The following is a 25917-nucleotide window of genomic DNA, read 5'->3' as shown; positions in this document are numbered from 1 at the left end:
GCTACTGTCTTCATAAGGACACATAAAGGTTAAGAAACTGAGGGAGGTGTGGTCATTCAGACTGTCAAATGCATCTGATTGGCTACGAAAGAATTTACAATCAAAGGGGGCTTGGTGGCACAATGAAGCCCCCTTTCTTTGCAATCATTTCTACTTACTGGCATTCCCTAGGAGTTTTGAAGCAAATAGACAAGTTAGCACGTTTTTGTATCTGTAATTAGATGTTGCATGAAACATTACACAAGTTTAGCGAACTTGTGCAAGGTCAGAAGTTGGATTCTCTTATGCTTTTTATAATCAGATGGTTTTCACCCACTGCCATTACCTGGTCAGATTTTTGTCTTTATTCTAGGCCGTTAAGGTTTTCCAGATTTTCTCATTTAAAATCCCTGCTAATTATGACAGAGTCCATGTAAATACTGATATTTCTGAAGTGCTGAGTCTTTCAGTATCATGCTGTTAAAAAAACTGAAGCAGACTCTATAAAAATGTTGATTTTATGAATAGTCTTACAGTAGTACTTTAGGATTTGTGATTGGTAATACTTCTGAGGTAATAGCAAGTCATATAGGTACAAGCAAAAAAATTCAAAATTGAAATACCTGAATAAAACAATTAAATACTATAAATGAGAGTATGAGGATTTTACATGGACTTTCAAGTTTATATTGGGATTTATTGTCATAGATAAACATTAAAAAGCATATTTTGTAAAGTGGAGGGAAAAGAAAGGAAAATGTAATTTTTACTAATCTTTATGGTGAGCATTTATACCACCTAGAGTCAATACTTTGCAAGATCATCTTTCACATGTGAAATGATAAAGATCAGTTTTCCATGTCTTTTCGGGAATCTCTCGCTGCCAACTTTGCAAATATGAAAGTGGAAATTTGGCTCTTTTTATCTAGAAACTGCTCAATCTCAGTCACATAGAATGGAAACCATCTAAATACAAACATTTTGTTCTAGTCATAGATTTTTGATTTTGAACTTATGAATGGTAAATGGACTGAACTTAAATGGCACTTTTCCAGTCATTTTGACCACTCAAAGCACTTTACACTGGAGTCACACTCACCCATTTGCACTCACAAACATGCACACATTTATACACTGGTAGGCAATTTTGGGTTAAGTGCCTTGCCAAGAGGCATATCGACATGTGGAAGCTGGAATTGAACCTACAACCTCTGATTGCAAGACCGACTACTCTACCCACACAGCCAGTCACCCCACTTCTGAACTTATAAAGTGATCAAAATTATTTCATTGTACACTGTACTGCCAAAAGTTATTTGTGCCTTTGGACACTTCCCATTCTTAATTGAAAGGGCTTAAAATGACATGAAATATTTTGATAGGTCAAGAAACTGAAGTTGGATGAGAAAGACTATTAGTGCTGTTAATGCACAGTATTCAGCCACGCGCCTAACCCCTCCTAACCTCCAGCGGACTGAATACTGACCAGCTCTCCGTCTCACGGGTCCGAAAAGCCTCTAATTCCAGAGTATTACCGCAGATAAGAATTTAGAGAACTTTTGTTTAAGCTGGGCGCAGGAAAGATTCGTCTAAGCTCTAACTACCTACATCCAGACGTTATGACCCGCTTCAGTTCATGATTCAGACAATCGGAGTAGCCCTGCCGGTGTCCGAACCCATGAACCACATCTGTTAACGGTAGTTCTTTCCCTAATTATTAACGTGCACTTGTTTCCGGCTTAGATAATTTTAGCGACTAGCAATAAGTCACAGGGACATTATTTATCTGAACTAAAGAACGTACGAAGCCACCTATTATACTTAGGACCACAAACACTGATTTTACATTGACCAGAAGAATTAAATCTTAAATGACTCAATTAATTTAATTGTCCACAACATCAAATTAGACTTTAGTATTTTATTAGCAAGCTTTAGCAAGGGAAAAGACATACAGCATTTCAATAAAAATTAAGAAATTGAAACTTGTAAGAATTATCAGAAATTACTCCTACTTCTAACCCTACACTGTGTCCTAATCTAAATAGAGGCTTTGGGGGAGGCAGTATTACTCAAACCCAGATGCAGAGACGATCTTGGCAGCAGAAAACTTTAACGTCCATGGATGGAGTCCTGTCTTCATCCTGGCAGGATCCTTTCAGAATAAATCCAAAGTTGGACTGGTGAGAATCCTCAACGAACTCAGTTCTTAATCCACAAAAGATCTTTGTCTATTCCCCATGTCCACTGCAGCATCGTTGTAATTCTTTGGGTTGAGTGCAGGGCTGCAGTCGAATCAGAATCCCGGGTTGTGGGTAAACGGATCTTGTCCCTTTCATGTGCAGCGAGCAGTCGTCCCGGGGTGTCATCACGCAGCCCTCCGTTGATTCTGCATCTCCATGTGTGCTCGACTCGAACGCTGCGGAACAAAGAACCCCGAACCTTCTATCTGGTGTCTTTTTATTCTTATAAGCAGCCACACACTTTCTTTTCTCACGTGCGTTTTTCCTTGACGTTAACTGTTCTTTGGTTAGCCTCAGACTACAGATGAACTTTATTTCTCCTGAGCTGCACTTTCAGTTCCCTGTCTGAATTCTGCACCTGTTTCCTCCGTACTGACTGCTTGGACAGATGATCTAATATCCATCACCATCTTGGAGACATGATGTCTGTTCTGATGACCTAATGTCTTGGTCACCTCTGCTCCCCTTTCGGTTCCTCTTTTCCCCTGACTTTTCACCTACCATCTACCTCCAACACAACATCAGTGACCTTTAGTTACAGTTACACATTTTACACATTTCAAGTTCAATGTCAAAATCATATTTATAACTTTTTAATTTCTCTGATTTAGCATTCATTTATAATTTTATAATAACCATTACTTATTAGTTACTCTTATTATAATCATGATGTGAGTTATTACAGACATTTCTGAAAAGAAACCAAGAATAATCCATTATTCTAATTATTTGATACCATGTTACAGTTACCTATTTCACCTTTAAGTACTTCCATAAGTATAAGTGTAAATATTCTTATAATCAAACCAACATCAACCACTGGTTAAACCAATATTAATTATTGGTTTAATCATAAGTTATCATTATTAATTTAAGTATTTTACTCTGGGTTTTATTCAATTACTCAAAATGTTTAGATTTTATTCTTTAAACCTTTAATGCTCAAAATGAGCAGTCTGAACTATTTTTAATCACTGCAGACTGGAAACTTCCTCTTTCTCCAGGAAACCTGCTTTTCCTGTTACATGACACTCTTTCTGCCTGATTATGATTTTTTATGATTAAATAGAAAAAAGTAGAATTAAAGCAAAGTTTGCAGGACACAATAACAACACACACAACCAGATTAATTTCATTACCGTCTGACTCTACTGTTGGGTCTTGATGTCACCTGTGTAATCAGTTTTAAAGATAACTTTATTTATTGTTATTATTAAACTAAAATCTCCAGCATGGGGAAGTGGGCTGAGCTCGACTTTTCTCGACAGTGCTCTAATTAGTCCTACAGGGCTGGTCCAGCTCTTCTACATTACGTTCACAAATTTGTAACTTCATAAACTTTGCTTTGCACTAGTGCACAGTCACTTTGGAGCAGGAAGAAGTTATTTCCAAACTGTTTTCAAACTGTTGGGAGCATAAAATTGTCTCTGGCAGGTAGAGTTTCCTTGTAAAGGAGCGAATGTATAAAACCTTGTTCCCAAAATACAACCCCATGCTATAATCTAAACGTAAACTTATCTATTGGATTAACAGACAAAGAGTTTCTGCAGAGAACATGACAGAAACTGAGTTACAGAGAGTGGTAGGCCACATAAAATCACAGAGATGAATCAGCAAATGCTTAGATGGGGGGGTTCATAAAGGTTGGTAGCTTTCTGCAGAGTAACTAGTTGATGTTTGACGCTATGAAGCTTACCAGAAATTGCCTGTGCTATAAGCAACCATCCCTCACTGAGAATCAGTGAGTCGAATGAGGCAGCTATTCATTCTAATTCAGTTTTTGGACAAATGGCCAACATGGTCTGAAAGGTTTTGCTCACTTCCTGTGCTGCCATTTCCAAACTACAGGCAGATTACAATTCAAACGCAGCTCAGAAAATTGATGCCACTGTTCACAACTTCTTCTGTTCGCTGATTGGGCTCGTTGAAATTATATCAGAGGACTTTGGCTCAGTGGGACAATGTCCACTTCACAGCACTAAAGGGAAATGAGCATTAAGCAGAATTGTGTAAAAAGGCAATGGCCAGGCTAGGTGATAGAAAGGTAAATCAAGACTTTTGGTTGGGCACTTTATCACAAACGGACTGACTCAGGAGATCCTCAAAATGCTTCTTCAACCATCTGAAAATATCCTCAGCTGGAGTTGTGATTAAATGGCCTCAACTTTCTGTGTTACATGAGAATAATTCTGCTAGAGGTGAGATTTAAAGATTACCCACCCAGGTTCTTTCCTCAAATGTAGAGTTCACTTGTCCCTCGTTATCCTGAGCTACTTCCATAACTATGAGATTCAGTTCAGTCTTCAGACCAATTAAATTAGTCAAACAAGAATACACTCGTGTAAATACACGTCACGTCCAGAAACGCCTCAGTTTTCTACTTTTCCCATTTTTCGGATTGCACATTTACAATAAATAATTCCAAGGCTCTCACTTATATTTTTGATATAGCAACGCTGTTGTAAATATTTATGCACTCAAAGCACAAAGGCTTTGAGTGTTACCTAACATATGTTACCTAGGTAACATACTTTACCTATAGGTAGGATAAATGTAAGAAACATATGTTACCTAGTTTAAATATAGATGACGTATATATTTGTTAATGAACATCAAAAAGCTCTATTTTTCTTAGGACTTCTCCCCAATGTCTCTTAATGACTTAGGTTCATTTGGCAAATCCCTGGACTACACTATGGTGCACCCTCCATTATAGCACATATCCAATACATGACTGCATCAGGAGCCACTGTTGCACTTCATTTCTTTATGTTTAGATCTGCTGAAAACTCATTTTCAAATATGCCATTGCTCATGGTTGGAAAAGAAGCCATGTTGCAGCAGATTTACAGCTGCTGAAATGGACACTAACAAAGGAGTCAGCTTAAATCTAGTGAAGGTACTTTGCTGGTAGGACATTGCCATTTAGTCAGTTTTAGAATAAAATTAGTGAATGAATGAACATTCATTCATTCGTGAATGAATGAATGAATGAATGACATTTTTTGTACGTTTACTTTAGACCTGTGATCTGAGGCGTTTCTAGAGGAGACTTGTGTAGTTACAAAAGTCTATTCTTGTTTGACTAATTTGATTAGTCTAAAGACTGAACTGAATACCATCGTAATGAAAGTGATATAGGACAACGAGGGACAAGGGAACTCAACAGAGTTGTAAAAAAAAAACAAGACAGTGGGATGATGGAAGGGAGAAGGCCGGAGAGCGGGTGGAGACGAGAAGGAAGTTAATGGAGAATGATGCTAATGCCTGCAGAGAATGAGGCTGGGGCAAAAGCTTGCTGATTATGCAGCTTAAGTGCACAATCAGCACTCTTAACATATATGTAGGTCCAGTATCTGGAAGCTGGAGAAATGATGAAAAACATGAAGGGTCAAACTTCCTAATGAGTGTACAAAAACATTTTTGTAACAAATCCTTTTCTTTTTTTGGCAGGCTGTCATTAAATAGTACCGTATGTAGAGAAATATGTAGAATCAAAAAAGTATTTCAGGCATAATGATCTTGTGAATATCCTGTTACTTCAATGATTCATCTGAAAACAGTGTGTACACGAATAAGTAGGAATAACAAAGTTTATTTTACTATCAGATTTGATTACAGTGTGATGTCTTTCAGCCATTTCCATAATGTATTTCCTTTGTATTGTTTTATTGCATAAGTTCAGTCAACATAAGAGATAAGTCACAATGTAACATCCTTATCCTTTTGCTAGAATTTTTTTAACTTTTGCGTTTGATTAAAATACTATATACAATTCTGAAATATTGAAGTATGTAACAATAAACTAAAATACATCAATGCTAAAATATAAAAATGCTAAAAGGATGTGTAGGCAGAATAAGACAGAAACAGAGTAAGTGCTAAAACAACCAAAAATATGCTGTATGCTTTTACTAATATGATAAAACATATGAAAAACAATTGTAACAATTTTGGCAAAGAAAAATCACTTCTGGAAAAGAATGACTTATCCCATTGTTTCAGAATGGTGACAATATCACTTTGCATATTGACAGCTTTTTTAGTATATTAAAGAACACAAAATTAAAATTTTTCATGAAAATTATCATTTGCTTATTTTTGGTGCATATTTATGTAAACACAAAAAAAAGCAGACAGGAAATGTAAGAGAGACTTGGAACGAGTGTCCTTTTGTAGCCAATGTATTTTCTGTATTTGTGCATGGCCTTATAATGCAGTTTATCTATAAACACTTAAGTTGTTGAACAATATTAGGTCAGATAAAGTGAGTAACAGCACCCATCCTTACATGGATGACATCTACTACCTAAGCCTTTCTGCTGGCTAACTATTCTACCAACACAAGTTAGTATCATCAATTAAGGTTTTGCCATTTCACAGAAAATCAACCCACAACAATGAAATCTGAGGGCTGATTTCTGAGTTTTTGAGTTCCCGTAATTTCTTGAGATGTTAGTCGTCTATGCCCTAAAACCATAAAGCTGTTCATGTGACAAAAAGTGGAACAAGTCGTTTTCAGCTCATGTTCATGAGGTAAAAATGCACAAACAGGAAACAAACTTATTGAATTAAAGTCATACATCAAATTTCATCAACAATGTTATGAGACGTAGCTCCAAACAACCGTGAATCAGATAAATCAGTGAAAATGTATGTTGAACATCTTCTCTGGCATTTTCTTTGTTTCAGCACCGTCAGTTTTTATTGTGAACATTGCAGTAGAATAGGTCCATATATCTTCATGTTTCTGGAAGAAAAATAAAAAAAACATTAAAACTCACTTGTGGCAGAAAATATGCAACAAAGTATTTGATAACTGTGTTATCTATATTTACCAGACTCCGGCTTTGAGAGCGATTTTTATTCAGGTTAGTAGCTAGATAGTAAAATAAAAATGTTAAGAGAAGATCAAAAACTTTCTTATTTAAGAAGCATAGAATAAATATTTGGTATTACCTTGAAAATGTTCACATGTGTTTGCGTTGAAGAAGCATATGAGAATGGTTATAACTATCAGACTCATGGCTAAAACAAAGGACAGTGGGAAAATGACTGTGACGGCCTCCTGTGACCACAGATTTGATTCTGTAATGTTATTGAGACAACAAAAAAGTCATATCAACATTAAAGATAACATTTTAACATGGATTTGCTGAGAGTTGACATGGGGATTAATTTGACACATTTTAATTTCATAATTAATTATATAAAATTATACCTTCATTCAGACTGGTTCCATTTCCAAATAGTATCTCTCCACATGCGGCCACAGCACAGTAATAAATGGCATCTTCAGATGATTTGACAACTTTACTGAAATTATAACTACATTTCTTCTGATTGTTTGACGTCTTTTCACAGTTTTCAAGTATTTTTCCCTCAGCGATGATGAAATCTGGGTAGGATTTATCTGATATGGCTCTGAACCAGAACATACTGGGTTCTCCTGAGCAGGTTGCATTTACAGAGTCGGAGAGAACCGAACACTGCAGAGTCTCTAAGTCTGTGTCACTGGTGGGATTAGAAACTGTTGGCTCCTGAACAACAGTGAAGCTCGAAATCCTCTGAGCGTTTTCTGTGAAGAAATGAAAGAACACAACTGAGAAAAGAGCTTTGACATTTTGATTTAAACTAAAAGATGTATTGAAGATATACATTTTTATCTCTCTTTTTTTGATGTTTTATTAAAAACAGAGCAAAGTTTTTAACACTCTTAACATATATGTAGGTCAAAGTCATATCTAAAGCGATGCCCAAAGGAAATACTCTTTGCAAATGTATTTTAAAATCTTATTTTTGAAAATGTGGCATCTCTTACTCAAAAGACAAATATTTTATAAAAGTTATGTTTTATTTACATTTTATTTTGAAAATTTTATTTTTTACCCTTATTAATAACTAATGGGGCTTTTAGTTTTTATTGGCATTGCATTTATGAAATGTTCACCACATTTTGCATGTTTTCACTAGTATTTTCATGATTTATTGCTGGAGATGAGCTCCAGATCTTCGAGGCTGAAAGCTTCCAGGTCATCACCCTAATCTTTAGCTCCCTTCATACATTTTCTGCTCAAAACTTTGCATGATTTTGTAAATTATAATTTAATGCAATGTTGTCACTTTTAATGGACTTTTAATGCAACTTTTAGAGCAACTTTGCATTAAGAGTGTCATTATTTACCGAATGACACTTCATGACAACTGTCATAAACATTCATAAAAACTTCTTTATGTTCATGACAGATGTTATGTCATATTTTTGACAGTTTCATGTCAGTCTTATGCACACCCCTTCAAATAAAGTGTTACCCAATTAAATACTTAATTTAGTAAATATTCAAATTATATTCTGCTAATACTCTGTCTTCAAATGTGTTTTGTAAATGCAAGTGAGTTCTCATTGAAATAACTGTATTTCAGTTTGTGTAAGAAAGCTAATGGTAGTAGGATGAAGATGGCACATTCTGTAAAAAAAAAATCTAAATTCAACTGAAACTTTAGTTCAAAAGGTATTTAAACAGTATTACGGATGAATACTATTTTAACACTCTTTCAAGCAAGAATGTATTCCACTATGTTATCTGACATATCTGAAGGAAGAATTGAAAAATAATCTTTCCAGAGACATTTCAGACATCTTATTTCCAAAGAGCCATCGCTGTGTTTAACCAAATGCCAGTTTTTGGTATGAAAAAAACACCAAGGATATTTACCTTTTAAAGACAAATAGGTCCCAGTCCAAGTAGATTCAGTCCAGTCCATATAAGCACAATGGTACATTCCCTCATCTTGTTCTAATGTTGAAGAAATTATCAATTTGCTCATGTTGTCAATATATGTTATTTTGAATCTTGATTTTGAGAATCCCGGGCCGTAGGTGGGCATTGTACTTGTACTTTTACGCAGCATTGCAATTAATATCAGAGTATTTCCTGCACTTTGCTTGTACCAGTGAACCCAGGTCACAGTTTCAAACTTCTCAGTCATTACGCATGTCAAAGTCACCGGTTCCCCACGATGGACTGTGACCACAGGAACTAAAGTATCTGCAGTAGATAAAAGAAACGTTAAATGATAAAGATCAGTTAAAAAAAAAAACTGTTTACAGATAAAAGCTTTTTTTTAAACTTTTTAAAAAGTTCTGCTTTTAAAAAAAGTCAGTGTTCTGCTTTTAAATCCACTTACATCCTTGATGAAGAAGGAACAGTACAAGCCATAGCAGAGTCATGTTGCTACTGTCGTCATAAAGACACTTAATGCTTTAGAAACTGAGGGAGGTGTGGTCGTTCAGACTGTCAAATGCATCTGATTGGCTACGAATGAACATACATTCAAGGGGGTTTGCAGCCACAACGAGGCCTATTTTCAGTGTGCAAAACTATTTTATTTGAAACAAATAGACAAGTCATCACCTCTTTTTTAAAGACGGCTATATCACAGATTTTGTACAAGACATTATACTCATCTAGCAAAGGCACAAGATGGTCCTCATGCTTTTTAGGATCAGGCAGCCTTCATCCTGGTCAGAGCTTTGTCTTTATCAACGAGCGTTATAATAGTGAAAATAATAAATAGAATACAAAAATACGTCAGCAATGCCAATTTTAATCTGCAGTAATTAAAATTGTAAAACATAATTCCAGCACATCATTACGTTACGGCACATCTAGGTATCCCGGGTCTGATGTCTGGAAAACATGTCTGCTGTACGTTTCATGAATTCTGCGGGCAAAAGATGTCTGAGTGGGACAAATTAGTGAGGCTAACAATTTATATTCAATGAAATCAAAATGAAAAACACCATGATTAAACTTTGACATTGTGCCATGTTATTTAACAAACAAAACTAAATATTAACAACCTGCTAATATTCATATCTTCTTCATATTTATTTAACAGAAGATTAAATAAATAAAAAGATTCACTTCCTCAAAATTTCTTTATGGGCATGTATGAATGAAACACATTTTCCTGAAATAATTTCACATATCTGACTTCTTACCTTCTTTGCCTTAATATTGCCTGATAAGGCAAAAATGCCTCATCAAATGTTTCAGGTAAAACTGAGCTTCACTACCTTCACCATTACAACCATGTTTCTTATAATACTTCTTTAGAACAAATCTATAAATATAAAATTGCATCTTCTCGTGTCTTCCTGGCCGCAGCCAGACACTGTATGTTGGCATTTTTAATTATTTTGTTCAGTTTGTGTGGTCAGTCACACTTCAATTGTGACTGACCACAACAAAACCAGGAACAATTCTCCCTGGTGGCGTTTTGAGCTATTTACAGATACCAAAGGTGTGGATTCTAAGCTTTCGCATGATATCAAACATTTAAAAACCTTAAAAACAAACAAAACAAAAAGAAAATAAGGCCATTTGGACCTGTCCAGGGTGTACCCCGCCTCTCGCCCGAAACGTTCTCTGGAGTTAGACACCAGCAGCCCTCCTAACCCCGATAGAGACAAGGATGTGCAGAAAATAGATTGATGAATGGACGATGCAAACAAGATGAGAGAGAAAATAGCCCTCAAAGTTTCACTAAAATGTCCACAAACCTGATCAGCTACTCGGGTTGTTGACAAAGGCTTGCCATTTATATTCCTCTGCAATGCACCTCCAGTTTTGACAATCAACAGGTAGTTATAACTGGGAAAGTGTGCAGACTTTTGTCTGGCTTATTGAGTTATAAATATATATTACTTTTATTTATTCACTGATTTAATAAGTACGATGTGAGATGCTGTGGTGGCACACAGGAAAAGCACAACTTGCATATGACCGTCCCAGCTGGTGACCTTTGCGGCTTGTCTTCTCCTTGCTTTGCTGTCTAACCACTCTTAAATAAAGGCAACTGGAGTCCCCTCCCCCCCAACAATAACAACCTAAAATAAAATAAATAAATAAATAAAACAAACAAATGAATAAATAAATATACGTGAGCATTTGGAAAAGGGAGTTGGGCTGGGATTTCTTTTTCCAACAGCCTTTCACAGGCTTGGTTGAGGGTAAAATGCAGTGGCTCTACAAATCAGCTATCAGTTCATTTGAAACAGCACTAGCCAGTGGCACAAGACGTATCTGCAAATGCTAAGGCGCCAGTCATCTAGGAGAAACCATGAAAGAGGCAAGGACAAAATTTTAACTTTTACTATTTAAAAAAACTAATAATTATAGGTAATAATTTCCTAATATGAAAGATTCTGCACTTATTTGGCTGAACACCAAATTATTACCACATTTAAACCTGTTGTATGTCATTTTTATGTTGTTTTTTTTTACATATTTGTTACAACTATCACAGTCATGACAGCATAAAATTAAACAGATACTCTGTGAAAAAAAAATTGCCATAGTCGTTGGAAGAAATGCACCATTTCCCACTAAAAACAACCAGAGGCAGGAGGAGTGTCTTCGTGCTGTCAACCAACCTCTGCTAAATATGCAAATGGAAGAGAAATGGTTTTTCTGTTACAGGAGTCAGCAGCAAGCACACAGGCTTGATTGACAGCTCTAAGACCTGCCTCCAGGCTGTGAATTGTTATTTCTAATTTGGACTGTAAACCCTGAGAGAAGTCAAAGAAACTTGATTTTTTTCATCTCTTATTGACACGATGTCTCAAGAACTCATCCATGCATCAGAATAGATAGATCCTGCTGCCTGACAATATCCTGTAGGTGATGAAATCAGAGTATGTTCAATATTTTTATGTATTTCTAATTTGTGTTTTGGTGATCATAATTTCAAAATAACAAAAAAAGAAGAGGCAATATTTGGTGTGGAGTTGGGGGTGCCAAATAAAGTCTCATCCATTGCAGCAGTGGTGAGGTCTGGCCCTGCTTTCAAACGTTCAGCTCATTATAACAAAAGTGTGTAAATCACCAACAAAAGCTGGTACTGTTTGTCAATCAGCTGCTAGTTTTCCCACCTCTCTGCAGTGTCTCATTTACTTCGTAAATGAGCTGAATTCAAACACAAAGTTTACCATCTTGAAACCTCTGAAATTGCTATTTAAAGCATGGAGGAATCTCTTCATGACTTCAGCTAATATATTTAGTAAACACAATTTTCTCAGAAATTGATGATATTGTAGGGGGTATTTTCTCTGTTCCTGCTGTAGAACCTTTTTTCTCAAAACTACCCATCCTGTTGATGCCATTTTCCACCTAAAATAGTCTATCCACAAAATTCTGACCAGTCACACCAGTGTTTCTCAACCCTGGTCCTCACCGCCCCCCTGCTCTGCATGTTCTAGATGTGCCTCTATTCCAGAACAGCTGATTCAAATGATTGCATGACCATCAAGTACTGCAGAAGCCTGTTAATCACCCAGAGATACAATTCAGGAGTGTGGCTGAAGGGAAATGCTTAAAATATGCAGGACAGGGGGGCGCTGAGGACCAGGGTTGAGAAACACCGAGTCACACCATAGTTTTATATTCAGAAGAGGGAAAAGAGTTTACCAGGGAGGTTGTGGGAGAAAAAAAACAGTGGATGGCCAGATGCTGAGATCAAAATTATTCTATTTTCTGTGTAACTTCCTGAGAGTAACACACAACTGTCTGAAGAAGCAATCTAGATTTTTAGGTGGTGAAATTCATATACTTGTCGAAGGATCCAGAAGGCAAGGCAAGATCATTTTAATTGTATTGCACAATTTCAGCAATAAGGTAAATCAAAGTGCTTTGTGTGAGTAGGAGAATAAAACAAGAAGCAAGCAAAAACTATCACATTGCAGTAGCAAAAGGACAGACTGAAAAACAGACTAAACTTTATGATTTTCCAACTTTTATTAAATAGCAACAAATTGGACTTTAGCTTTAATTTAAAGGAAGGAGTTTTGCAGTTTTCTAGAACTGTGCAGATATTTATGGTGCAAAGATTTATTACATAAAACTGTTGCAAAACGTCATTAAAAAGAAATGTGCTTTTGCAGCCAGGACAGTTGGAGTTTTCTTGTTTTTAAGTTGTTAAAAGAAGATGATGAATTAGTAAATTATGATATCTCTCAATTTATTATTTCTCAACTCTTGCTGCAGATAGATCTAGATCTACAAGATTTTGTAGATCCAGTTTTTATTGAATCTGGACATTTGCAAATTCATATTTGACCTGTGAATACACACTTTCATCAGTTTTCAACTGTCTTTTTATCGTTCCTCTTGAAGTTTTTCTGTCATCGAAATGTAAGGCAGCGTAGTTCATATCTTGTTCATCTTTAGTCTGAGTGGAAAGAATAAAATACATTAAATTGTTAGAGTCACAGACAGCACTTGTGTAAAGCATTTTATACAAAAATAAGTAATTTGTTAATATGCACTTACAAAATTATCTGGTTGATTCTCATTGTGTTTTGCTGTTGAAATAAAATTCATCAAAAATGTATCATCAAAAGGTGCACTTTAATTAAGTTTTATTTCAAAGCATTTCAGTTATATATGTTTTTGTTTTTTAACAATTTAAGTTGTGGCAAAAATAGTAACTCAGCAAATAGCTTACCTTTAAAGTTTCTACATACTGATCTTTGAAATCGGTGACAAATAAAAACAATATTTATAGTCAAGGAAATGGCCAAGCAGATTATTATGATCATCAGCACATTAACTTTAGAACTTGGTGATTGATCTGAAAAACAAGTGGGAAGGAAAGATGTTACTGTCTTTAGAGAAGTAACATTTACATAGTTTACGGCACCATACTTCATGTTCAAAAATCATACCTGCTGATGGGTTAGTTTCTTTTCCAAATAATATCTCTCCACATGTTGCCACAGCACAGTACAATGTATCAGAGGAGTTTAAGTTCTTAGAAAAGCTGTAACTACATTTTTTCTGAGCATTTGATGTCAATGTGTTCTCACAATTATGCAGTCCTTTGTCATTAGTATACATGATACTTGGATAAGACTGTTCTGATCCGGTCCTGAACCAGAACACACTGAGTTCCCCTGAACAGGCTTTGTCCTCGGACTCAGAGATGACTGAACACTGAAGAGTGTCTGAGTCTGCTGGGCGGGCGGGATCAGAAACTGGGTTCTGAAGAACAGTGTAGCTCAAAGTCCTTTGAGATTTTCCTATGAAGAAATGAAAAAACAAGAAAAAATAAAGGGATCAAATACAAAGAAAAAAGTAACATTTTACTTTAATCGCTTTCATGAATTTGTCAAACTATTATAACTATTGGTACAACATAAATATAGTTGATTATCATTCAAGAACTAAGCATAAACTTTTCTAAGGCAACATGGACAAATATTTAAGAATAATGAAGTTAACTTTGTCTACCACCGTATAATTTTATTCATTTTCCTTGTATATTTTTTAGTTTGTTCTATAAGGTTTTTGTTTTAACTTTTTGTAACTTTACAACTCCCGTACTCGCATGTTTTCTGCGTTTTTCCTTTTCAAAGTTTTAGTCACATGGGTTTACTGCACAGAAACAGAATATGTCCTTGTGATATTTTTAGAAAATGTTACTTCTCACTCATTCAGTTTTTATTTAATTTGGACAGTTTAAAGGCACTTAAAACTGTCCTGTAAAACTAATTTTTGATTACAACAGATAAATTTGAGTTGTTGCTGTTTATTTTACATATGACATATTAGACCCAGCAATTAATTACACTTTTTGTGTATAATTTTGTGCATTTAGGATATTCTGAAATGTATATTTTTTAGGTAATCACAGTGTGGATAGGTTAACATATTTTGAAATAATTTCATTTTGCACGCAAGGTGGAGTTTACTAAAAAGAAAAATGTATTAAGACTCATTAATCATTTATGACTTAAACTCATATTGAATTGGTCATATAGGTAAAGTAGTAAAGAGGCATCTTGGTAATATTTCACTTTGTGCCCAATGTGGCTATGAGGGTATATGAAACTTGCATTTATTACAAAACAATTAAATGATTAGATCACATGATTACCTTTAATTGACAAGTAAATTCCACTCCAAATAGTTTCAGTCCAGTCCATTTGAGCACAGTGATACATTCCTTCATCTTCCAGAACTGTCTTCGTAATCGTTAGATTACTGAGTTTGTCATCAATTGTTGCTTTCATTCTTGAAGCAGGTGCATTTGGATCATATTTTGGGTCTATGCTTTTCTGTTGCATCACAATGAATTTCAGAGTATCTCCTGCACTCTGTTTATACCAGTTAAGCCATGTGCTCTGAAGTCTCTCCGAAAAAGCACAAGACAAAGTCACAGGTTCACCGAGTTGAACTGTGACGACTGGGACCAAACAATCTGTATCATTAAAAAATACATAAAAACAGTAAGGAACAACATAAAAATATTTAATGGATAGAATAAATTGCATATTATTCAATTACTTAATTGATTAAAAATGCTACTTACGCCCTTGGTGAAGAAGAAACAGTGAAGCCCATAACAGAAACATGCTGACACTGCCCTCATTGAGACCCTTGATTCTTAAGTAACAGGGGGAGGTGTGGAGATCCACTGTCAAATGCATCTGATTGGTTATGACACCATATACAATCAAAGTGCACTTCCTGCCACAGTAAAGCAATGTTCTTTGAGAAACCCACTACAATTACACATAGTGTCACCAAAAGTTTCCAAAGTGCCCTCCTGGATAGTGAAACTCCAAGCATTTACCCAATGATCTTTGAATGCAACACACAAATACCAAAAGATCAGCCTGTGGTAAAAAACTTAAGTAATTTTTTGTCACTCATTTCAGAAAGGCAAATATATACTGCTCAAAAAAATAAAGGGATCATTTCACTTTAATTTTGTGTGTGGCTCCAAATCCAGACCTCCATTGGTTAATAAATTTGATTTCCATTGATGATTTTTGTGTGATTTTGTTGTCAGCACATTCAACTTTGTACAGAACAAAGTATTCAATGATAATATTTCATTCATTCAGATCTAGGATGTGTTATTTGAGTGTTCCCTTTATTTTTTTGAGCAGTGTATATATATATATTGGATATATTAATTATATATATAAAGTAAAATATTTGATGCCTTTGCTTTTTGTAAACTTGATGATTCTGGCTTACCGATGATGAAACCCCAAGTTCTGTGTCAAATCTTTTTGACACAAGAATGAAATGTATCTGAAAAGTATTTTAATTTCTATGCACTTAGCACTTTGTTACGTTTATTACGCACAGTAACATAGCAGAAGCTTCGCTGCAGATTGCAGCTCCAAGAAGGAACTTTGTGGAACCAGACAGAGCTTTCTTAGACCAAACGTTTAGGCAACTCTGAATGTGGCTTCTACGCAAGACTTGAAGATTCCTCAAAGAAGCATGAAAGAACCAAAGCAAGATTACAGGTATGTTTTCAGTGAGGGAATAACATTATAACACGATATAAAGCCCAAAAAATTCCCTATAAAATTGATTTGCTCTCCTTCTAGTTTTAAACCAGTGCTTACTTTGTAAATTTGAGATTTTCAAGTGCAAGTGAACACATTGCTGAATTTTACGGAAGCATTTTCCAGCCAACATATTATTACATTATATTGTACAAACATGGTAATGTATTGTATATACATGATACTATTATTATAAATATTATAATTTGTGTGTGAACGCACTCTCGTTGTGTTGCCAGTGGATGTTGCACTAGGTTCCAAGCTTGACTGCGAGTTCTAATGTAAATTTCTGTCTACACAGATTGATCCAAAAGTTATTGACTCTATGGATGTTGACACTCTCTGGTTACATCCCAGCGTAAGAAGATCGAATAGCAGCACACTTCTGCTTGGAAAATAAAGACATAAATATAAAATATTCCAAAAAAACATTCACTGCTTGAATAGCTAAAGAAGATAGGCATTGACAGCAATGATGATATAAACATGCTGAGAAAAATACAATTCAGAAAAGACCATTTTGCAAAATCCAACAAATGGGATGAAAAAAAAGACAAGAAGAATCAAGTTTGGATGGTTATTATAAAAATAATCAACAAATGGTGAAGAATAAAGATAACTCAGTGAAACCATTGGTAGTCTGTCATTGGATTTTGAACTATGCACCATCTGGCGAGTCTCAAATGACATCCAGTCCAGCTTAAAATGGAGAGCTTATGGCTGGTGAACTTGATAACACTTTTATTTGTTGGTTTGAAGGAGACAAATCAGTCCTCAAATCTATGGAACTTCCTTCCACTACCACAACACACTTAACTCCAGTATGACGTGATGAAACAAGTGCCAGTAAAGCTTCATATGAATAAAACTTTCGTTCCACACCAATGGAGTCAAGAAATTTTGTGCTGAGTTTACAAAATTTATTTGTATTGAGCGGATCGACATGGATTCATAAAACCCTTAAATTGATCCCACAATGCTACTTGACTTCTCGTGGAACGCGAGAACTCGTAGCACAACAAAGTGGCATTGCCAACAAACCTGAAGACAGATTGTCTGGAAATATTTTGGATTTAAAAAACAGGAACGTAGCAATAAACTGGATAAGAGCAGAACAGTGTGCAAAACTTGCTACATGGACTTGAAATATTTTGGGACCACAACAGGTAATTTCTCGGCTGGTGGACTGGCTGAGATCGATTACTTTTTTTAAAAGTCTCTTTATTACCTGAAAATTAAGGTTGGGCTATTGGACAGATTCATTAACTCTTAGGCTCATCCCTTCACCAGTTTATTTTGGGCCTAGGAAGGACTGTCTGAATTACGTTAATAATGTTTTATTGAAACCAAAACCAAAAATTATGTGGGCATATTTTTCAGCCCACAGAAAAATATGTTGAATTACCAGTGGTCCAGAAAACAAGTTCAGTATGGTCGGTATGTATATTTGTGACAAAAATGGGAAATGCTTTTTGTACATTTTCCTTTCAGACTTATTTACAGCCAAGCTGCGCTTGTGTCCATCTCTGGCTGTCCTTCTCGTATTTAGTCGTATTTCTACTGGTGAAAAGCTTTTCCAGAGCTTGTTGGTGGTCTGCAGCCCCTGATGTTGCATAGCATAATCTGCCGGATGCTGAACACATAATGTTCATGCAAGTTTGTTGTGTTTTAGTTTTTGCTGAAATTGCACAACTGACAAACTGTTTTGTTTGCACTCTGAAGTTTACCTCTTTTATCCCGTTTAAAGCCAAAGTAATACCTTATAGGTAACATTGTATTTATTTTTTTTGGCAACTAAAAACCTTTGGTCCATTTTTGTATTTTTGTGTTCTAAATTGGCAAATCATTCCATTCATGTTTACATTGTTCTGCATACAAAAAAGTCCAAACATCTGCTGTGCAAATGTTTCACCCATAACCATTTGTTGAACTGATGAATATCGGCAGGGAAAATGGTGCACATTGCCCAACCTCACCGGAAAACCATGATTGTTTGTCCGTACATTTTACAAACAAGGATCCACATAATGAGTTTAAATGGTAGTGTAGGTGAAGTGTTGGTGGTTTGAATTTATCTAAATTATTGCATTTTTATTTTGGTGATTATAAGTAGAAACTACATGCTTAATGTAATTGCTTTGGGTTAAATTTTAAATGTAAATATTCATATTTTTACTAATGCACCAATTACAATTAGTTTCTATTATTTGCAGCATTAGTTCTTAAGAGAATGTCTTTCATATACAACTAACGTTGTGACTGCATGATATCCTTAACTGAACGGAATATCAATCAAATTGAATCACAAATTGATTTGGGCTCTTATGAATCAAACAGACTTCAGAATCCCAAATCGATACACCTCACTGTTAAATAGCTTCAAGGTGGTGAAACTCATATCCACGTAGCCTCTCATAATGCTCCAGCTGGTCAATGAATAACAATGCAACAGGATCGGGCTGATGTTTTTCTTCTGGTTCTGCTTAAGATCCTTCTCAGAGAGTGAATAAAAGCTGCGCTCAAGTACTGACCTGGATTGCTGTCGTCCTTTCAGATGCATCCCTGCTCTGACACACCTGAATCCAATGAATGGCTCGTTAGCAGGCCTGTTCAGGGCTGAATGACTGCTGGTGAGGGAATTCAGCCTTTTGATTCCGGTCTGTTGGAGTACGGATGCATCTAAAGTTGCAGGACAGTAGCTCTTCAGGACTGAACTTAAGCACTCCTGGGGTATGCTAATGTTGACTTCATCCTCAGTGTGCACACAAGAATTTTTTATATGATCACATCTTGACAGTCTTGTCTTTTATTACAAAATGTTCTGTTTTTCTGCCTTATGTCAGATCTGTTCATGTTCAATGCAGCTCAATGCACTTTGAGCTGTATTGTTGCTGAGATGTGCTATATACAAATAAACATAACACCTGTGTTTATCCCCGTCTGTATTGTACTGTAGGTTTTAACTGTGCTTAAAGAGGTATTAAAAAAAACCCTGAAACGTCGAAAGAGCAACAACTTTATATTTGAGTAGACTGACAAGTGGCCCTTAAAATAAATTTTAAAAAGGCAGTTTATTGACAAGTTCCAATTACATTGCAATAATGTTTTAAATTTTGTATATTCTTTTTAAAAATTGTAATTTGAGCAGAAACGGATATATTTACATAAGAAAGTATGAGAAACTTTATTCCACATCAGGGCAGTTTGAGCTTGTTCCAAACATTAAATAAGACATTACAGGACCACAATTATGATAGTCTTAATTACTCACAGAGAATTAGTTTGAATCTACATTTGTTCATATAAACATGGTGCTACTTCCTAATTTCATCATATTTAACCTGTGAATACACGCTGTCTTCAGTTTTCAGCTGTTTTATTTTTCCTCTTGATGTTTTCCTTTCGTCAAAATGTAAGGCAGCGTAGTTCAGGTCCTGTCCGTTTACCGTCTGAGCAGAAAGAAAATATTACATTAAATTTTTGTTTCATGTGACATTCAGGTATATTTTTAAGACTTTTAAACACAATTTTATATAGGTCACTTACAATATTATCCAGTTGATTCTCATTCTGTTTTGCTGTGGAAAAACAGTTCTCAATGGTTTGCTCACAAGTTAAGTTTTATTTCATAGTAGATTATTTAGGTCTTTATTTGATGTTTCAAATACAGTAAGACAAAAGATACAACTTACCTTTAAAGTTTCCACACCATGATCTTCGAGTTTGGTGGCAGATAAAACCAATATTTATAGTTACAGAGATTGCTAAGCAGATTATTATAATCATCAGCACATTGACTTTAGGACTTGCTGACTGATCTGAAAAACAAGGTGAAAAAGAAATATATCATTGTCTTCAAAGGAGTAACAATGTTTGCATAACGTAAAGTATTTGAAGTACAAAACTCAGACCTGCTATTTTAATTCCATTTCCAAATAATATCTCTCCACATGTTGCCACAGCGCAGTAAAATGTTCCCGAGTCAGAAGAGCTGAAGTTCTTATAAAAGCTGTAACTACATTTCTTTTGAGTGTTTGATGTCGTTGTGTTCTCACAGTCACGGAGTCCTTTGTCAGTAGAATGGATGATTTCTGGGTAGGACTGTTCTGATCCGGACCTGAACCAGAACACACTGGGTTCTCCTGAACAGGCTTTGTTCTCAGACTCAGAGATGACTGAACACTGCAGCGTCTCTGAGTCTGTTGGACGGGTGGGATCAGAAACTGGGTTTTGGAGAACAGTGTAGCTCGAAGTCCTCCTGGAGTTTGCTATGAAGAAATGAAAATATATATTAAACTGTAAGCAAGAAGTTGTACTATTTTTATTTAAAATAAAAATTATTTGATTCTTAATGTCAAAAATAATAAGTCAACTATCTCAGTTTGACCTGAGAAACATTTTATTAATGTGTATTTAGATATTTTCAGGCTTTTTTATTGATACTTGCATCCATTTTGATGATCTACATAAAAATAGTTCAACGTCATCTTTATTATTTTTCTTTTTTTGTAAAAAGAACAAAAAGCAAGAAACAGAAGAAAATACCGTTGTTGTTTTTGTTTTGTTTTTTGCTTTGTTTTTTTTTTATTGTTATATATATTCTAAATTATCACGAATAATTTAAAGCAAACCAAATTCGGGTCACTTTTACTGAGGCTCATAGAGTTCATCAGTTATACTTGCCTGCATTTTCTTGTGTTTGGATGTGGGTTTTAGTGACACAAGGCGTTTTTTAATCTTGCTAGTTCATTTGACCACAAATTTCACTGTTATCCAGTAATCCTGGTCAGAGTTACTGTTTTCCATCTTTTTCTGTATAAATCCTTTTATAATTGAAAAAAATTTTTTTGTTTTTTTCAACAAACTCCTAATGTTATTGTGGGATGTCTGTTCATTTCAAGAGCAACAATCTGTACTGTAAAGAAAATATTTGTTTGCAAGGTTTAATGTTTAAACATTTAAGCAATAAATGTAATTCTCTCATTATTTAAGGGTGTACCCTATTGGCTGACCATTACTTGTTGCCTCAGCCAGTGGTCAAAGATATCAGTGGAATTTAGAAAAAGAATAAATCCATAGATACCCAAAGTATCAAGAGTACTTATTTTGGGGGCAGATGACAAAAAAGAGATTAACCTTAAATTTAAAAACAAGTGTTGCATGGGCAATTGATCTCATTACCTATTACAAACAGTTAATCATTTATGACTGAAGCTCACAAATTATATTGATCAGAAAGGTGGATCAATGTTTAACTTAATTCTCCAATATGTATTCCAAGTGGAGCTGTGCATATTTAGAGAAAAAGAGACACATTAAAACAGAAAAAATATTAAATCAGATCTTTACCTTTTACTGATAAATAAGTCCCAGTCCAAGTAGATACAGTCCAGTCCATGTGAGCACAGTGATACATTCCTTCATCTTGCAGAACTGTCTTCCGAATGGTTAGATTGCTGACTTTATCATCATTTGTTGCCGCCATTCTTGAGGTAGACACATTTTTTTCATAATTGGGCTTTATGCTTTTCTGCTGCAACACAATGAATTTCAGAGTATCTCCTGCACTCTGTTTGTACCAGTGAAGCCATGCGGTGCTTTGAAATTTCTCCGAAAAAGCACAAGACAAAGTCACAGGATCACCAAGTTGAACCGTGACCACTGGGACCAAACAATCTGTATCAATAATGAACAACACAAAAAAATTTAATTGCCGTCAAAATTGCTCATCATTCAGTTACTTAACTGATGAAATGCTACTTACGCCCTTGGTGAAGAAGAAACAGTGAAGCCCATAGCAGAAACATGCTGACACTGCCTTCATTGAGACCCTTGATTCTTAAATAACAGGGGGAGGTGTGGAGATCCACTGTCAAATGCATCTGATTGGGTATGACGGCATATACAATCAAAGTGCACTTCCTGCCACAGTAAAGCAATGTTCTTTGAGAAACCCACTACAATTACACTTAGTGGCTTTTAAAAAAGTTTCCAAAAGTGCCCTCCTGGGCAATTAAAATAAAAGCCAGGCAATTACACCAAACATCTGTTGCTTAAACATAATATGGAAAAATTAAGAAATCTCAACTCACAGGTTCTGTATCAGGTCTTTGCTGGACTGAAAAATTTTCCTTTCTTCTTTTTTTTTTTTGAAAAGATTTTTTTTTTAAACACTATTCAGTGTTATTTCAGGGGAGTGTTTTCAAACACACTATTTATAGGACTGGACATAAAATAATGGAAATGCAATCTAAATTTCAAAGTGTCAACAGGGTTAGGATTAAATTATCACATCAGAAAAAGTGATATCCTTGTGGGATAAATTATAAAATGATACCACACTGGATATCTGTGATCTGCTTTATTTGATCATTATTTTCATCTATAAAAAAATCCTCGAATGCAAAACCCTGCAACTTTTGTAACTGGTGGCTGGAAGCAGATGACTGCTACATGGACCAGATTGCTTCTTTAACACCTTTATATGTAGCATCAGCACCTGAATCACAATATAAGAAGTATGTCAGACATAAGAAGTTACTGCCTTGTAGTAGGAGGTTCAGCCTTCGCAGTTTCTTGATTTCTTTGTCCTTCTTTACAATTGTTTCCTCCAACTTTCTAATATGATCCTCAAGCTCTCTAATCTGAGATTTGTCATCTGTCTGATAGTGTGAACACAAACAAAACAATGATGGTATGATTCAAGCACCAAACGGGGGGGGGAATTGCATAACATTTACGTAGATAGACTTGTGTGTGTCTGTGGAGAAATCACAAAATCCAAGGTGGATTCCAGTACCTGAGTCTTCGCGTTTTGTACATTGTTAGAAAAATTTGACCGACTGTTTGGAGGTTTGTTGTTTGTTCCTGGCTCTCTTGGTGCCGAGGGATTTCGATCACAGACTGTCTCTTCATCAGCGTAGGAGTCCTCTTATGAAATATTTGCAGTCTGAATTAGCATTGGATTAGAAAACAGAAAAATGTAAGGTATACATTTAATCATACCTTACATTTTAATTACTTTTAATTTTTTAACTAAGAATCTCCCCACACCACCATTAGAGGGCAGAGAGCACCAACCTGACGCTGTTGCTAACGTTTGCTCAACAGCAGCTCCGTGCGCTGCGCCTGTTGCAGCTAAGTGGCCATTGACTTATTAATCCATCTCGTACCTGAATGTTCCTGTTTTGTACATTGTCAGGAAAATATGACCAACTCTTTGGAGATTTGTGGTTTGTTCCTGGCTCTTTTGGTGCAGAGGGATTTACTTGGGCTTATTCTTGTGTCTGTGTGTGTATATAGGGTGTCGGCACCTTACATGGTCCGAGTCATCACAGACTATCTCTTCATTGGTGTTGGGGTCCTTTTCTGAAATATTCATAGCCTGAACCGTGATTGGATTAGAAAACAGAAAAACATAAGGTTTTGAGAGTAATTGAAAAATAATGAGAATTTCCACAGAACCATAAAGTTTTTCTGCAGTCAGCTCACTCCGTTCCTGAGTTATCGGTCGCTCAACAGCAGCCCGAGCTCGGTGCATTGCACCTGTTGTAGCTAAGTGCACGTTAACTCATTAATTTGTCTCTGCTAGAGTTGAGGGAACTAACCAGGTATGAGCCAAATAGAGGCCCTTAGTACCTTTTATTTTAAAATATAGGCGATTTTTGCACCAAAAATGTGAATTTTAGACCTGTTCAATTCCAAAGGCTTCAACATGTGCCTTTAAGGGTTACAAAGTCAGTGCTTTGAAATGGCTGACTCTTAAGCCCTGATGTCTATCCATTCATCCATTATCTGCGTATCCTTGAAGTGTGCGGGTGCTTGTGCCTTTTAATACAATGTCATTAAATGTCTATAGGTTCAGTCGTGCATGGATCCTATTTCTTCAGTTCTATGTCTCTGCTTTTAGTTTGTGTTGGTGTTTTGATGATTTTTCTTTGTTTGTTGTTCATTTTTGTCATCATTGCCTTTATGTTTTAGTTTATTTCTTTGTGTTAAGCCTTTAATTGTGTTTTGTGTCTTTCAGTGACGTACAGTGAGGTTCATAACTGGTGAGGCACTGATTTCTCTGGAATTGGATATACTAAATATAAAATGGAGGCCTTGTGTTTTGACCTTAATTGAAACATTTAGTTGTTTTAATGTTTAATTATGAATCAGTCAATTGCATACTCTTCAACAATATTTAAGACAAGAGCAATAAAATAATATTTAATATAAGGTCAAAATGTATTTTTTTCTCTCTTTTTTGCTTAGCTCTCTTTGTTATGATTAAAATTGAAAATTGTGTATGATTTTACCTGTGTATATATATGAAGCCTGTGCACTTATACGTCTCCATCACAAAAAAATCCTCTTTGGCTTCATATTTTAAACATTTTAGTGAAGATCAAGCAGGAGAGTCACCCGGGAACTTTTGTATTCCTGTTGTAAATTTTGTATTTCCCCAATTGTTTTTAGTTTTTGTTTTGTTTTTTTTAATGCATACATGAAAGATACCTGTTGCCCATTGTGCCTATGGGGCTCAGCACTGCCCCCTATCATCACCCCAGACTGTGTAACATTAACATGTAGAGCATATGTGTAATCCATAATTTTAGTGGTTTGTCAGGATTCTGGTGTTTTGGGTGTTTTTATTCCTCTCTGGTGGAGATCCATCTATCCCAGAGAGTATCTGTGCTGGAGAGCACTGGGCTACCTTCACAGCTGTTCCTTATCAGCTTAATTAGGGTGACACCTACAGCTCTGATATTAACAAATTTCAAAATCAAAGTCTCATCCCCTCTGAATCCTTACAAACCTCCAGGATCTCTAAGCTCACTTCTTGATAACAGTTCTTCTAATACACTGAAGACTGGATCCAATGTCTAAATCTCCACCTTTCCTCAGTATATAATCTGTTTTTCATTGCTTATCACTACTTCCACTATTACGCAGCCCATGCTCCATGTCCAGTATCTCCTATAATCCTCCTGTAAGTTCCTTTTGGTGATTAGTTATTAAAATAGTGCTAATTTTCTTCACTGCTAGCTTCTTGATTTAGTCCTTTACAAACTGCAACATGATGTTTAGAAAACTTCTTTTTAGTATCACCACTTAAAGAAATGTTGCATAATGATTATAACCATGATTATTTGCATGAATAATCTAAAAATAAATTAAGGTTGGTTAAAACATATTGACCCCTTTAATAATTTAGAATATTACTGAAAATGTATTATGTTGTCGTATAGATTGCTTATGTACAGACTGCCTATATTTCTATTAGTTATGATGCTTTCTGACATACAACTAATAAAAAACATTTCAGATAAATAAAAAATATTT

General features: G+C 35.5%; 3 protein-coding genes across 3 annotated transcripts; all 3 read right to left on the bottom strand.

The window, feature by feature from the left end:
* Positions 1 to 5870: 5870 nt before the first annotated feature.
* LOC148156935 (uncharacterized) lies at positions 5871 to 9456 on the bottom strand. Its single transcript, XM_088009463.1, has 6 exons — positions 9411 to 9456; positions 8939 to 9271; positions 7444 to 7800; positions 7182 to 7310; positions 7061 to 7101; positions 5871 to 6972 (listed from the first exon to the last, which is right to left on the bottom strand). Exons 1-6 carry the CDS (start codon positions 9451 to 9453, stop codon positions 6865 to 6867), a joined length of 1011 nt encoding a protein of 336 aa, XP_087865589.1. The 5' UTR covers positions 9454 to 9456; the 3' UTR covers positions 5871 to 6864.
* A 3546-nt stretch (positions 9457 to 13002) lies between these two features.
* On the bottom strand, positions 13003 to 15672 carry LOC106932952 (uncharacterized). Its single transcript, XM_088009223.1, has 6 exons — positions 15597 to 15672; positions 15162 to 15485; positions 13951 to 14304; positions 13731 to 13856; positions 13556 to 13587; positions 13003 to 13454 (listed from the first exon to the last, which is right to left on the bottom strand). Exons 1-6 carry the CDS (start codon positions 15637 to 15639, stop codon positions 13308 to 13310), a joined length of 1026 nt encoding a protein of 341 aa, XP_087865349.1. The 5' UTR covers positions 15640 to 15672; the 3' UTR covers positions 13003 to 13307.
* A 3970-nt stretch (positions 15673 to 19642) lies between these two features.
* On the bottom strand, positions 19643 to 22403 carry LOC106932949 (uncharacterized). Its single transcript, XM_015011920.2, has 6 exons — positions 22355 to 22403; positions 21940 to 22266; positions 20502 to 20858; positions 20283 to 20408; positions 20137 to 20168; positions 19643 to 20039 (listed from the first exon to the last, which is right to left on the bottom strand). The coding sequence occupies exons 1-6, from the start codon at positions 22395 to 22397 to the stop codon at positions 19905 to 19907; spliced, it is 1020 nt and encodes a 339-aa protein (XP_014867406.2). The 5' UTR covers positions 22398 to 22403; the 3' UTR covers positions 19643 to 19904.
* Positions 22404 to 25917: the final 3514 nt, after the last annotated feature.

This window comes from Poecilia mexicana, unplaced genomic scaffold, assembly GCF_051168715.1.
Source record: "Poecilia mexicana isolate PSO_F unplaced genomic scaffold, ASM5116871v1 scaffold_10, whole genome shotgun sequence".
In the NCBI taxonomy this organism is placed as follows: domain Eukaryota; kingdom Metazoa; phylum Chordata; class Actinopteri; order Cyprinodontiformes; family Poeciliidae; genus Poecilia; species Poecilia mexicana.
This window is presented reverse-complemented; position numbering and strand designations above follow the sequence as displayed.

What these genes read in the sequence shown, in the direction of transcription:
- LOC148156935 (XM_088009463.1), bottom strand. Translation starts at nt 9,453, where the DNA reads ATGACTCTGCTATGGCTTGTACTGTTCCTTCTTCATCAAGGAT. An exon ending in TGGAACCAGTCTGAATGAAG is followed by an intron (nt 7,311 to 7,443) that starts GTATAATTTTAT and finishes ATAACATTACAG; the next exon opens with AATCAAATCTGTGGTCACAG. An exon ending in CACATGTGAACATTTTCAAG is followed by an intron (nt 7,102 to 7,181) that starts GTAATACCAAAT and finishes TTTACTATCTAG; the next exon opens with CTACTAACCTGAATAAAAAT.
- LOC106932952 (XM_088009223.1), bottom strand. Translation starts at nt 15,639, where the DNA reads ATGTTTCTGTTATGGGCTTCACTGTTTCTTCTTCACCAAGGGC. An exon ending in AGTATGTAGAAACTTTAAAG is followed by an intron (nt 13,588 to 13,730) that starts GTAAGCTATTTG and finishes TTATTTCAACAG; the next exon opens with CAAAACACAATGAGAATCAA. An exon ending in AGAATCAACCAGATAATTTT is followed by an intron (nt 13,455 to 13,555) that starts GTAAGTGCATAT and finishes CTTTCCACTCAG; the next exon opens with ACTAAAGATGAACAAGATAT.
- LOC106932949 (XM_015011920.2), bottom strand. Translation starts at nt 22,397, where the DNA reads ATGTTTCTGCTATGGGCTTCACTGTTTCTTCTTCACCAAGGGC. An exon ending in GACTTATTTATCAGTAAAAG is followed by an intron (nt 20,859 to 21,939) that starts GTAAAGATCTGA and finishes ATTTCTTCATAG; the next exon opens with CAAACTCCAGGAGGACTTCG. An exon ending in AGAATCAACTGGATAATATT is followed by an intron (nt 20,040 to 20,136) that starts GTAAGTGACCTA and finishes CTTTCTGCTCAG; the next exon opens with ACGGTAAACGGACAGGACCT.